Source organism: Ceratosolen solmsi, unplaced genomic scaffold, assembly GCF_000503995.2.
Source record: "Ceratosolen solmsi marchali unplaced genomic scaffold, CerSol_1.0 scaffold13, whole genome shotgun sequence".
Lineage (NCBI taxonomy): Eukaryota > Metazoa > Arthropoda > Insecta > Hymenoptera > Agaonidae > Ceratosolen > Ceratosolen solmsi.
In genome coordinates, this window is record NW_011948418.1 from 5643303 (window position 1) to 5657970 (window position 14668).

Here is a 14668-nt window from a genome sequence, read left to right on the forward strand (position 1 = left end):
CACGACGCTAGAACGCTTCCGCTTTTTCTCATCTAATCTCAAGTTAATAATTATGACATTCATTGTAAGAATGAAAATTATCTTTAGTTGGTTTTTACAATTTTTAATACTCGACTTTTGTAATAAAGATATTTTATTATTAAACGATATAAAAATTAAATATAATCGTTTGTTTATTTTATTATGTATTCACGTACCTGTCTGGCCGTTCGGTCACGATCTCTCCCCTTGCTTATATTCATTTTGTCTTTCATTATCTAAATAAAATATTGTATAGTAATTATGAAGAAATAAATTTACCGTATTATTATTTTTAAATATATTATTTATTTATGCAATACCTTAACTTCCGCGCGAGTTTGTTCAATGAAATTTCGTCTAATTGTTAATTCTTTATTGCCGACTTTGAAACTGTTTGGATTTTTCTCGATGATCCGTGTTCAATTAATTCAATTAAGGAAAATTCAATGCAATTTATCTACAATAATTTAATTAAGCTGCAAATAATCATTGCAGATCGTTCATTAAAACATACGCTAATATTATTAGCGACGAAAGATGTGTTTAATATCGCAAGTAAAAGTTAACGTGACAAATTTTCCACAATATAAAATGACGCAATAACAAGCCAATTTAATCGAAACACATAACGAATATTATTTTTTCAGTATTAGCCATCAATGATTACTATCGTATGTATCGATGGGCATATTATGCTCGGCTTTATGCCGATGAATTTCATCTTAAAAGTTTGCTCGAAAGTCTCATTTAAATTTCGATAAACCAACGCTAATTTTAAATCCCACGTAGACCGATAATAGATACGAACAAGCTTAATGTCCTCCCCCATCTATCGGTATTTTAACTTTCCCCTCGAGGCAGTTCGTTTTCTAATCGAAATTTTATGCCCGTGCGCGTATCGCTTATAAAGTTCATTAAAATTAGCTTTCATCGCGCCTCATCTTTCGTCGGGAACGAAACGAACGACGCTGCGCGTTGACAATCGATCAAAGCTCACAGCCATTATAGAGGGAGGAGACTCGTACGAATTTATGTACACGAGGTGCAGTGAAAGGCTCGAGAAAGCCTACATTGAAAAACCCGTGCTTCGGCCATTGCTGAAATAAAATAGGAGAAAAAGAGGAGATATCGTACAATTGATTATTCGAGTATCAAAGTGAATTCAAGCTGATAAGATAATCTTAAATATCCGTGTTATTCGAATAAGGCTCATTGAATTAAAAAAAGCGGCGTTGTGGGTTGGCGAAATTAATTTTTTCAAAGTATTCGAGACCGAGTTCTGTAATAGCACAAGACGGTAATCGTAGATGATATTGTGATCATTGTCTCGATCCCAAGTGAGATGTCTAGATCCGCGGCGATAAATTTGACGATATTTTGACGTGACATCGGACGTATTAGATCCTAGATTAATCTAGTCAATAATAACGTAATTAATAATTAAGTCTAGTGGCCGAAGCATCGAATGAAACGTCGCTTGTGATTGCGATGTCGAAGCTTTAAGAATTAAAAGCTAAATCGCGTTACTAATACTTCAGATTTGATTTCCTTTTTTTCATCTTTTCACAAATAATCTGTCCTGTAAACTATGGTATATTGAATTTTGTAAAATGTTGTATTTTATTTTAGTGCGCGAATGAAATAATAGAATAAAATGTAAACGAGGTTATAAATTATAATTTCCAGATATACAAATTAAACGCGCGATGAAATTAAAAATCATAAGCTTAATAATGAATTTCACTTAGGTACTTTACTTTATATTCTTCAATTTAATAGTTTTGTTTTTATCTTGTTAATGCATTATTCTTTTACGCAGATTTGATAGTGACAATATCATGAAAATACTTTTAAGATATTTGAATTTGAATGCGAGTTTGCGTCTTATTACTTATACAATTGAAATTGAAATTAATTTAAAAACTTTCGAAAATAAAAAATTATAACTATCATAATTCTTTGAAAATTTCACACAATCACAAAACTCTAATTTCATTACAAAACTAATTTTCAGTCGCTTCATAGTATACCAAATTGTTATTGTCATTTACATTTTTATCGTTTTATGTTAAATAAAAAAAAAAACTAAAAGCAGCTGTTTGGGCGCAACCGAGCGAATATTAAATGTAATGTATGCAATACTTTCACAATCGCAAGAGTATTCATAAACTTTTTTTAAACGCGGTAATTCATCCAGAGCTACGTAAAGAGTAGAAAACCTTTGCCAATTCATAATACGAACGTAATATAAAAAGGATATAGATCGTATCTTCCAGATCTTCAAGATCCCATTCAATGGAGCGCAAGGCGTTCCTAAGTTCGGTGCTCGTCCATTCAAGTTCTTCGCGAGTGTTGAGCTTAAGCAGACCCCTGGCCAATGTCGGTGTCGGAGTCTCCACGACCTTTCCGCCTTCGGCCACAACATTCTGTAAATCCGTCCAGCGCGAATATAGGCCCCGCGTTTTGTTTAGGGCCCTGCTCACCTCCCTGAAAATCCAAATAAAAAATTAGCATCTTTTGTACGGTCTCGCGGTGTGCTTAGCGCTGGCTTTTGAAATTATAATTGCGATGCTGAGGTGCTATTTAATATTACGAAGTAGTGTGTTGTCGAATGGGGTTGGGGCGATATCCGGTTATCAACGACATCGACAATTTATTATGGTTTACATTATTTTGATTATAAAATAGAATTATCGACCAAGCTTTTTCCTTTTTTTTTTCTTTTGATTTTAAAGGCTTTTAATATGGAATGTTAAGTAATTTTCCAAGTTTCAAATGTCCATTGTTCGTATTATAAACAAATTGTCAGATACTAAAATTTTTATTTTCTCCTCTGGAATATTTGTTTATGAAAGTTTATGTATTTAAATAGTTGCGTAAACACAAATGAAACTTATTTAAAATTCTGTATTCTGGCTTTAAGTGATTTCTTGAGATTTAGTTCGAAAGTAAATTGATACCTTAGAGTTGATTTTATTGAAAGCTAGGACATTGTCATCTATTTATTCTAAAAATGAAATGGTCATAAAAAAAAGTATATAATTATTTTTAGTAAGTATAGGAAAGTCGTTAAATTGGGATTATAATTTGTAGGATTTTTCCAAAAGTACACCGCAGAGAAATAATCCTTAATTAATAATAGCATTATAATACCTAGTTAATTGCATATTTTCTCAAACTGTATACTTTATCTATGTCGTTGATTAAGTAATTAGCTTTTAAATTACCTTTAAATTTAATTGTACGGCCAAGTTTTGATTGAGTTTAAGGCAGTGCTTGATTTTAATTGAATAATTATTGTTAAACATACATAAATTGTCTAACTTTTTATAATTAATTTTTATAAAAAATTTAATTATAGAGCGATAATATTTATATGTATATAAGCTTTAATGTATTGCTTATAATATTTTGGAAAAACTAAATTTTAATTAATTGATTTATATTACTTATCAAAGTAAGAAAATATAAAAAATAATTTTATTAATACATGTATTGAATTAATGGAGTATTATTATATTATCGTGTTTTAATAATAGAGATTTTTATACCTTTAATAGTTTATTCCGTAATAGTCGAGGAGAAAAAGTTATACGAATAACATTTAAATTTGAAAGTATTATGAATGTAATATATGTTATGAAATATCTGCCATAAATCGATCGGGACGTACAAAGAATACAAAAGATGTAAATAATAATATTAAAAAAAAAAAAAAAAAAAAAAAAAAAAAAAAAACAGATAAAATTTTAAATAAAAAATAATAAATTTATCATTGCTTTAAGCAGTATGTAATGTTTTTAGTATAAAAGAGCAAGTATATCCAGATTTGCTTCAGGCTTTACTATCTAGGTTAAACGTATTATTTGCTTAGACTTGCAATATATAAAAAGGTCATGCTATTGGATAAATATATTAATTTTTTAATAAGCTATAATGTATAACCGTATTGTTCTAAAACATTCTAAATCATTAATTCAATAAAATTAATAAATTGGATACATCAATATATTATCAGATGTATCTCTACTTGAAATGACGTTTGTAGGTATAATTTTATTTAAATTTAAATATAATTGTAAAATTTTACTTAGAAGATTAAAAAAAAAAAAAAAAAAAAAAAAAAAAAACAGATAAAATTTTAAATAAAAAATAATAAATTTATCATTGCTTTAAGCAGTATGTAATGTTTTTAGTATAAAAGAGCAAGTATATCCAGATTTGCTTCAGGCTTTACTATCTAGGTTAAACGTATTATTTGCTTAGACTTGCAATATATAAAAAGGTCATGCTATTGGATAAATATATTAATTTTTTAATAAGCTATAATGTATAACCGTATTGTTCTAAAACATTCTAAATCATTAATTCAATAAAATTAATAAATTGGATACATCAATATATTATCAGATGTATCTCTACTTGAAATGACGTTTGTAGGTATAATTTTATTTAAATTTAAATATAATTGTAAAATTTTACTTAGAAGATTAAAAAAAAAAAAAAAAAAAAATGAAAAAACGGGTACAAAATGAAAATTGAATATTATTTACTTATTAATAAGTAAAGCCTTCAAATTCTTGACATTTTCTTAGAAGATTTTCTAGATTAAATATGTTCACTACTTTTGCACTATAAGAAAATTAATTTTTTTATTTCTTTATACATTTTAATATAAATTTTGATTAGCATATTATGTATAAAGTAAAGATTATTAAATTATAAAACTTTAAAATTTTATTTGCATTTCGATCGAATAAAATAATGTTACACTAATTTAGGCATAACGTGAAGAACTCTTATCTCATGTTCAATATAAATTATATTAAAACATAATGTACGAGAATATCGTTAATAAAGACAAGGTATTACACATTTTGTCGATCAAAGAAGGTTAAATATTTTATGAGTTATAAAATTTCTAGTTAGAATCGATTATTTATATGTCTCTTTCCTATGAAATATAAACAGTCGTATTATTAACATTAATTTTCTCAACGATAAAATTTAGAATTATTTAAAACTAATGTTATTTTGAATTTCTTTCATTTAAAAAATTATACACATAATTATACACATAATTATACACATAATTATATAGATTGTTATTTACAACATTTTCTATATAAATATATATAAAAGATAATTATATACAACATTATATACAATATTTAAATTATATACATAATTAATCATTCGAAAATGTATTTAAAAATATACTAGGAAAGCTATTGACGTTTGATTATTACAAACTGTTCTTATTATATGCCAAAAGCTTTAAAATTTATTTACTATCTAATATGTAATCGGTTACTATAAAGTATTTTAAATAAAATAAATTTAGAGATCACTATTCCAACTATAATTAAAACTATTAATAAACTAATAATTTTACAAATATTATTGAAAATTTTAAGGAAATGGATAATTAAAATATATATCTATTACATACTATCTATTACAAAGAATAAAAAAATTGAAAGCTCTCGTAAATCAAAATATTCTCAATCTAAACGTGATAGAAATACTATAGGAATAAATAGTACACTATAAATGCCATTGTCGACATTACGTTCTTTGTTACAGAATATTCCATTTAAAGTATTATATGATAAAGATATTTGTTTATCATTTAACATAGTTCTCAACTAAATTTTATTTGGCCATATCTGAAAATTAATCAATTTCTATTAAATTTCTAAACATTTTTTTTTCCGATAAAATAATTCTTAATAAATAAAAGGTAATATCATTAATAAATAATAAATATATACATACACATAAATAAATAAATAAATATATATATATATATATATATATATATATATATATATAGTATCAGAAAATTAAATTAAAAGAATGAAACGATTATAAATTGATTGAAAATAATTGATTCTTAAGTAATAAGTAAATTAAATTTATAACAATAAACTTTTTTATAGTATTTTATTTTGACAAATAATTAATAAATTGTAATTGTTTTTATTTATAAATATATCACCTATTACAGATAATATACATTAAGTTTGATTCGCGCACGTTCTGAATGTCCGTATATTGACAGAAAAATTAATTATCCAAATAATAAATAATTAGTAATAAATAATTATCCAAATAATAAACAATGTTAATTTTATAAAGCATTGAAGTGATTATAAATTTTCAATCCTTTGCTTACTTTGTTAAAGTCCTGTTTGTCAATGCATATTAAATTTATTATTTGTCATAGCCCCCCCCCCCCAATGTTATCACTCATTTACCTATTAGTATTATTTTAAGGCGCAATTAACGAGAGATGGAATATGACCCCGTTTAGATCTTAAAACTATAAAGTATGTATGTTTTTAGTCACATTTTACAGCGACGTAAATTTATGAACACAACCGAGTGAACAAATGATACGTGTAGAGATAAAAATGAAAGAGAGTAAGGAAAAAGGTGACAATGTGCTAAGGGTATGGGCGAGAGGAGAGGGGTTGAAACGAGTTCAATGCCAAAAGATATATGTGAAAACTAGTGCGCACACAAGCCTATGCGTATGTATAGGTACAGATGAATATGATAGAAGGGTAAGTGGTAGATAACGATCGATAAAAAATGTATTTAGCTTTAGACGGTAAATGAAAGGAAAAATCACAAGGATGATTAAAAAATTATTTTACCGTCAATTATTTAACTATCTGTTCAGCCTAAGAATATCTTTTAATAAATAAATAATTGAAAATTTGTAATCTATATATATGTGTGTGTGTGTGTGTGTGTGTGTGTGCGTGTGCGTGCGTGCGTGCGTGCGTGCGTGTGTGTGTGTGTGTAATCGTGTAATATAAAAGCTACGAATATGTTATTTATTTAATTATTTAAAATACACACGTATTAACAATTTACATAGTTAAAGTATTCAATAAACATATAAAGTTATCAATAAATTAGCATTTAAAAGTTATTTTGTCATGAATATATTAGTATTATGTTAGAGTTTAATTATAATATGTTAAAAGCATTAAGTTAAAATTATTAACGAAAATATAAAAGTTATTTAAATTTAATTAAAAAGAAAAAAGAGAAAAAAAATCTAATATTTCAATAAAAATAAGTGAGAAATGAATTTTTGTTGTTAGTATTTATCTCTCTCTCTCTCTCTCTCTCTCTCTCTGTCTCTCTCTCTGTCTCTCTCTATCTTTTTCTGTTTCAAGCGGATGCTCATATTGCCCAGGGAAGCGACAAAAAGTGTCAATGATCGCATGCGTCCGTGTACAGATATCCGAGAGAATCTCGTTTTTTCTTTAGGTTGAAATGTGAAAAATACTCTCTAAATCGTTGAACTCGGGAAATAGGTTGCTGTGTTATGAAAAAATATACTTAAATATGAAAATGGCAGGAGCATCGGCCCATGAATCGCCGCCTCCGTCATATTCCGCATACGCAATTATTCTCCCATGAGGCGCCACCATGAATCGCCTTATTATACGAGCACTGCTTAAGTCACATTATCAATGCACATTTTATACATCCGCGTAATTAATGCAACAACAGAGTAAATTTATCGTTCCTACGATAAGGGTGGCAAAAGTATCTTTCTTGCATAATGCTACATTTAGCACGACGAAACTCCGTTCTATTTTCTTTTTTTATCACTCATCGGGAGTTTTCAATAATTTTGCACATCTACGGAATTTCAATTCCTTCATTTTTTCTTCATATGCAACTTCAGCATAAATTGATGTCTTTATCACTCTATATATATATATATATATATATATATATGTATATGTATATATATGCTTGTCGGAATAAAGCCTTAAAATAAAAATGAATCGTTTTAAAGTGAATATTATTTTGGATGCAGTTAGCCTTGGATGCACAAATTTTTAAAACTATTTTTCAAAAACTTTTGTACATTGAACTAAAACAATTATTCATAATAATTTTGCAATGCTCTCTTCAATTTTTTTACTCTAGCTAATCTATTGTTCAAGTCTAAATTTAAGATGATAAACTTAGTGTTTAATTTGTTCCTTTAAGTATATCCTTTAAATAAATATGTATTTCGTAAACATACATTGGAATAAAATGGATTCTTTACCTAAATACCATGAGCTTCGGTGCTATTAAATTTATTTTTAGAATTTCTACAATCGGTTTGTTCATTTATTTGTTTGCAATGTCTGATCTCGCTTCTTTATAATGTAATGGGTATTGAAATTTACATTAAGCGCTTAAAATGCAGAAATGATATTGTTACACTATGAAAATAATGCAGATTTATTTTTTAAAGTAAGTAATAAAATGTTTATTTGAGAATATCCGAGCTATTTGAACGCTGCTGTTATCAACAAAGTTTTAATTCAATATCTCTCATGTATATCAAATGAATTATAAAGTGAAGTAAATTTACTGGGCATTCAGTAGCAACATTGTTATAAAATAATTACTTATGAATGAATGTAATCAAGTGCCATTCATACCTCATAAGCATCCTTCTATCCGTACCTTAATAATGTGTTTTATAGTGGGTAATAATTTTCATATTACGTACCATAAATAACATCACTTTGCTTAATACAACTAATACATTCTCAAGGTCTAAATATTTTTTCTATTAAGATGCTGTCTTTATTCAATATGTTTCTTAATGTATTATTTTTCATGGCATATATTTATGAGAATTGTATAAATTCCTTGAAAAAATCGATACAATTGATAATAATGCAATTAAAATGTATTGCGAAATTTATTATACATCGTATAGACGATAAGCTATTTAAAAGTATAAAAATGCAAAGTTCTGTCATTTATAATCGACAAATTATATTGTATATTGCATATATAAAATCATTGGTTATTGATAGGTTCATAGCTATTTTTTTCAATATTTTTATAAATAACTTGCTTAATAGATAAATTCAATTGTCTAAAATTATCTGTATTTCATGGAGTCTGAATCAGATTTAACTTGACACAAGTGGTAAAAAATATTGTTTTAAATGTTTCTGTTAGATAGAAAATTTTCATATGACTTACTAATGAGTTTAGCATTTTACTCCAGAAATTTTCCACTTTCATTTGATAGGGAAATACATAAATTATTTTCTACAAAGCAGCAATATAGTTATAAAATATATATGAAGTAAATGTAATAAATATCATTTTAAAAGACAGTTTTTTTATTATTTGCTCATGCATGTAAATTACTATATTTCACATGAAGATACCGAAACGTCATTATTCAAATTTGAATATGTATTTTTGTTTTGTTTTGTTTTGTTTTGTTTTGTTTTTTTTTTTTTTAAATTCTAACGCACAATTTTATTTCGCCATAAAATTGTCTGACCAAGTAAATGCACAGCTAATGGAGTTAATATTCTCGTTATATTTGAAATGATACAACATTTGAATTAATACCAACTAAAAGTTGTTATGCTTACTAATTCAAATGACGTCTCATGAGCACGAAAATTTATTTCTGAAAAATATAATTATCCAAACTTATTTATTAATATTCTCTTCAATTTAGCTTATTAAATGTATTTTAAGTAAAGAATATAATTCGAGTTTTTGAATACAATTCGAGACAGAAATGTTTTTGTTAAAATTAAGATTTATAATTATTCAAAATATTGTCAATTACATGATAGAAATTTATTGTATAGAATTAAAATATGTTTGAAAATTTTATTATAATTTTCACTATATTAATGTAATAAGCAAAAATAGTTTTGGCTAAATTGTTATAAAAACTGTACATTTAATATTGTAATTAATTTATTTTTATGCAATTTAAATAAGATATATTTTTTAGAAAAGCTAATAGCACAGAATTCAATATTAAAGCTTCTTAAAGAACTAAAAGCTGCATCAAAATAATATTCAATGTATATATTGTAAACAATCATAATGATAAAAATGTTGAAATGAAAAGTTAAAAATATTCTTGTTGCGAGTAGCAAAGAATCAGGTTTTAATATGTTAAAGTACCTAACACTCTTATCAATCTTTATCAATTCTTGACTCATGACATCTGACTCAAAGGGATATTCTTTTATGATTAATAAACAGAATTTCACTTTATAAAACGTCATAAGCTTCGTAAATTGTAAACATTAATATATAACAAGTATATAGATGACGAAGATATAAGATTTCATTCATTTACAGTATTAATTATATTAACATATAACCGCCAATCTTAATTTGTAATTTATTTTTATTTTTAATATAAGTTAATATCTCTTTTTATTATAAGACATTTATGATATTAAGAATTTTTGTAATTTTAATTTTAATAATTTTTATCCATTTTTATGCATCTCTTATAATTCATTTATAAACTCTTAACTTATAGAATACTTTTTAGAATTTAAGTATATTTATGAAGTAAAAAACTGAGTAGATCAAAAACAACGATAAATCACCGATAATAAATAATTCTGCCTTGAATGATATCAGCTTTATCTACTTAATGCACATCTAAGAAAAATTATCTTTACAAATATTTTGATTCGTAGATTATTTATAATCAAAACATTTGAGTTTACGAATTTCTTAGAAAAGTTAATAAAAAAAATTATAAAATATAGTTTAAAGTGACGAAAAAGTTTTTTTGCATCAATAATCTATTACAAATAATTTCAAATTGATTTAAAAATCGTTAAAACTTTACTTGAAATCAAAGTTAATAATATTAAATTGTCATTTATTTTATGAATTTATTCATTCAAAATTTTCAAATGTACATTGCAAAATGTTCCTAATTAATGTCACTTTATCGCTGACGTAAAATGCATTAGAAATTATCGAATAAAATTTCGAATTAAATGATATTGTTTATAAATGAAATCCTACAATTTGTATTATTTCAAAATATTTTGCCTCCATAAACATATCTTTTTTTACATAAAATATTTATATTTAAAATATACTGTCAAAATATGACTTTCAAACAGGCGCAAATTAATATTTAGTTTTTTTTAATTATATTCTAAAATTAGGGTTAAGTTTTCTTCTAATTATTTTTAAGGCCTTTAATATTAATTATTGTAATCTAATGTAAATAATGTTAATATGTAATTCTATATCTTTATCATTAAAATTTATCAGAAAAAACTGTGTTTCTTTTTAATATAATATTATAATAAATGTATAATTTTAAGCACGATACAAGTAAATATTAACGACGAAGAATAATCAACAATAATATATGAAGAAAAAATTAATTTTGTAAAAGTATGGAAAAACATATATTTTATTTATACTTGAATATTAATTTGTATTATGATAACTTGTGTATGGCTTCATTTTTCACGCTCTATCTCGGATATCTTTTATTCCCCAATTACATTCAAATAATATTTAATATGTCTACAGTGTTATGATACACATTTGTATGGATAGTATCGTATTTTGAATAAAATAATGGAAATCACGAGTAAATTTCCGTTAACCCTTCAGTTAGATACTTTTCCTTCGATGACAGTGGGAGAGAGAGAAAGAGAGAAAGAGTGGGAGAGAGCAGGAGAGTGAGAGAGAGTGAGAGAGTGAGAGAGAGAGAGAGAGAGAGAGAGAGAGAGAGAAAGAGATAGACCGATTGTGTGAGGGGGAGAGAGCCAGTCAGGTTTCGTGTATACGAAGTAGCGAGTTGAGTAAGATGACAGGTGCGTCGTCCTTTAAAGACAAATAAAACGAAAAATATCCTCGCAAAAATGCAAAATAAACGTAAAAGAAGGTCAGCAGGGACGGCCTTGGACAGCAGCCCCAGGCGCTCTCTACACATTGCGTTGGTCGGATGGTTTTGATGGTGGCGAGTGGCGTGGTTGGCATGGTTGTCGTGGGCGGTGGCGGGGGGATGGGGGGGGGGGTTTAGTCACGCCCGGGCATAGTACACTTTTTCCACTCACGTCCGAGCATAGTACACTTTTTCCACTGTGCATCAACGGCAAACGCTTAATAATACGATAAGAAAGTGAACTCTAGCCCTCTTACTCCTTGACGACGAAGAACGGGTCCTCTAGCGTCATGCCTCGGCCTTGGATCTGACAGCCTCGTGCTCCTCACTCACTTTCACCCACGCACTCCCCGCTGACAGGGGCGACCCGCGGTCTGGTGCATAGGTGCCGCCCTCCGGTGAATCCCCCGGACCGTCGGCACCGACCGTACGCTCGCGCCTCGAGGCCTCGACGGTGGCGGCCGTGGCGTGGCGCTTGGTTCCGGTGCTCGCGCTCGCCGACTTGCGACTGCTCGGAAGTCTCGGACTCGCGCCGCCGTAGACGAGCGTCCACTGGCGGCTGCTTAGGTCGACGAGCACACAGGGGGATGCGCTGGTGGGAGGATAAAGAGTATGAGGAGAATGAGGAGGAGGAGGAGGAGGAGGAGGAGGAGGAGGTGAAAGAGGTGGTGGAGGAGGTTGAGGAGGTGGAGAAAGAGGATGAGGGGGTGGTAGTTGTTGAAGAGGAGGAGGTGGTGGTTGTTGAAGATGAGGAGGAGGAGGAGGAGGAGGAGGAGGCGCGATATTGATTTCGATGGCGGGAGAGGCGGACGGCAGCGCGCTCTGAGGGCCGTTCGAACTTGGCGCGCTCCAACCTGTGTAGGTGGATGATATCGCAAGGATATGTTGATTGTCGTTGATGAGGGGTTCGAGAGTGCCACAGCTCCTTCACTCCTTAGCCCAAGATTACGTATTAAGGGCGTGTGTATGAAGCGACGGTTACCGAGTTGTTCTCTGTGCTAATGGTCGCTCCGACGTATCATATAACCAAATTATTGGATCCTCGGCATAATATATTTGGTATCCGGTACATTCGACATCATTAGAATTCAGTGTTTATACCTGTGTTGGTGCAAGGGGAGATAATTTTCAATTATTTTACGTATCCAATTGTAGTCGTTGGCTCGTATAATTCTAGATTTTTATTCGACGTTTTGTGTCCATATAGGATTACCAAATGAAAATTGAGTGGAAATAGCTTTTATATTTATTTGATATGTGATATTCATAATATGTGTATATATATATACATGGCTGGACAAATGGTAGAAATGTATGATAAGTATATAATGTAAAAAGCATATAACGTGGGGTAACGTTAAAACTCAAAGTATCTTTTAATAAAAATCTATAATTATTTTTTTTCTTTTGTACTTACAATTGACAATACATGTATATAGTTTTCACAATAGTAACGGTATTCGTAAGAGTGTCAAAAGAGTCGAACATTAGTATTTTTATTTTCTGTCAATGTGTATGTATCAGTTAAGAAACAATGTGTCAAAAATAATTACGGCGATTTGATTGACATAATTTACAAACTTCTTTTATATGCAATAGTCATTATATAAAAAGACATTTATTCAGCAATTTCTATTTCTTTAATACCAATGAATATATTTCAAGTAAAAAGTATTATTATGTATATTTTAGATCAAATGATTGATTACATTACATTTTAATGAGTGATATTTGAGTTCCAAATTAATTTTCTATTTTTCATACAGAATTATTATTTTCCCTTAAAGTAATAAGAAAGCACTTTCTATAAATCTTATTCGTACTAAAATCCTTGTACTAAATAGGTGATTGTATAGTAAATCAAGAGTTTTACATTAATTCACATGACGTATCTATCTGCTTCAATATTCTTAATAACATAAATAATTAAAATACTTTAAATGAAAAATAAAAACAATCCAGTTTTTTTTTCATTCTTTAAAATTAATTTGTAAAAAATATTTTTTTCGTATTTTTTAACTGATATTTTGTAAATTTTAATCACTCAATTATTTAAGTGTAATATTGCCGTCTCAACGATTTGTTGCAATTATTCTCCAAGTCTTGATTATTTTTCACTATTAGATTGCAATTTTGTTATAATTCATTCAAAGGTAATGAGCATCATAGTTGTATAATAAGAGTGAGTAGCATTGTTAAAATAGAACTACACATGGTAAATTAAAGTATCACAAGCTCTGCATAATTGATCTATTTATAATGTACAAACGTACATTAACACAGTGAATCAGAAATTTATCCGAAATATTTTATGATTATAATAATATATATTGATATAATTTCATAATATGAATTGAAATAATTCTTAATTTTAACAAGAGAAATAAAGATCGTGACAATGATGTATAAAATTAGAAATAAAATTTTATTTCACAAGATTGTAGTTAGTTAAATTCTCTATATAATATATTAAAATATCTTACATAATACCGAATCATTATATGTTAAAATTTTTTTATTTTGGCTCTTTACCATCATGTAAGCAATATATGCTCTTTTATTATTAGTGTTATAAAATTTCATAATTCATCTTCATATTGTTTTCATAATTAATAGAATTATGTACCTTAGAAGATTATATTAATAGCTCGTAATGTTTCAAGATTTTTTAAAATATTTATAGATAATTTAAAAAAAAATTATAAAATCTAATGGCTACTATTATTATTTCCAGGCAAAATATAGCCATAAAATTAAATTATAAGTTTATTTAATGATAATATCGATATAAGTGATGAAGGTTTTGAAAAATAAATAACCCAATTAAATAATATCTTTGCATATTTTAAGTGTATAGATTAATAAATTCATTGCTGCTAAAATAATTGAAGATTTATCATAAAATTATGTATATATAATATAAAG

The 14668-nt window shown here is 27.7% G+C and overlaps 1 protein-coding gene across 2 annotated transcripts in view; it reads right to left on the reverse strand.

Moving 5' to 3' along the window:
• LOC105360153 (syntaxin-6) overlaps positions 1-12285 on the reverse strand; it is a 21366-nt gene extending 9081 nt beyond the window's left edge. For both annotated transcript variants that reach the window (XM_011496961.1, XM_011496960.1), the window contains exons 1-4: positions 12001-12285; positions 2282-2508; positions 342-436; positions 198-257 (exon numbers count right to left, since the gene is read on the reverse strand). In XM_011496961.1, coding sequence (XP_011495263.1) covers positions 198-257; positions 342-436; positions 2282-2508; positions 12001-12035 — 417 coding nt within the window. In that variant the 5' untranslated portion in view covers positions 12036-12285. The remainder of the gene's footprint in view (positions 1-197; positions 258-341; positions 437-2281; positions 2509-12000) is intronic.
• Positions 12286-14668: the final 2383 nt, after the last annotated feature.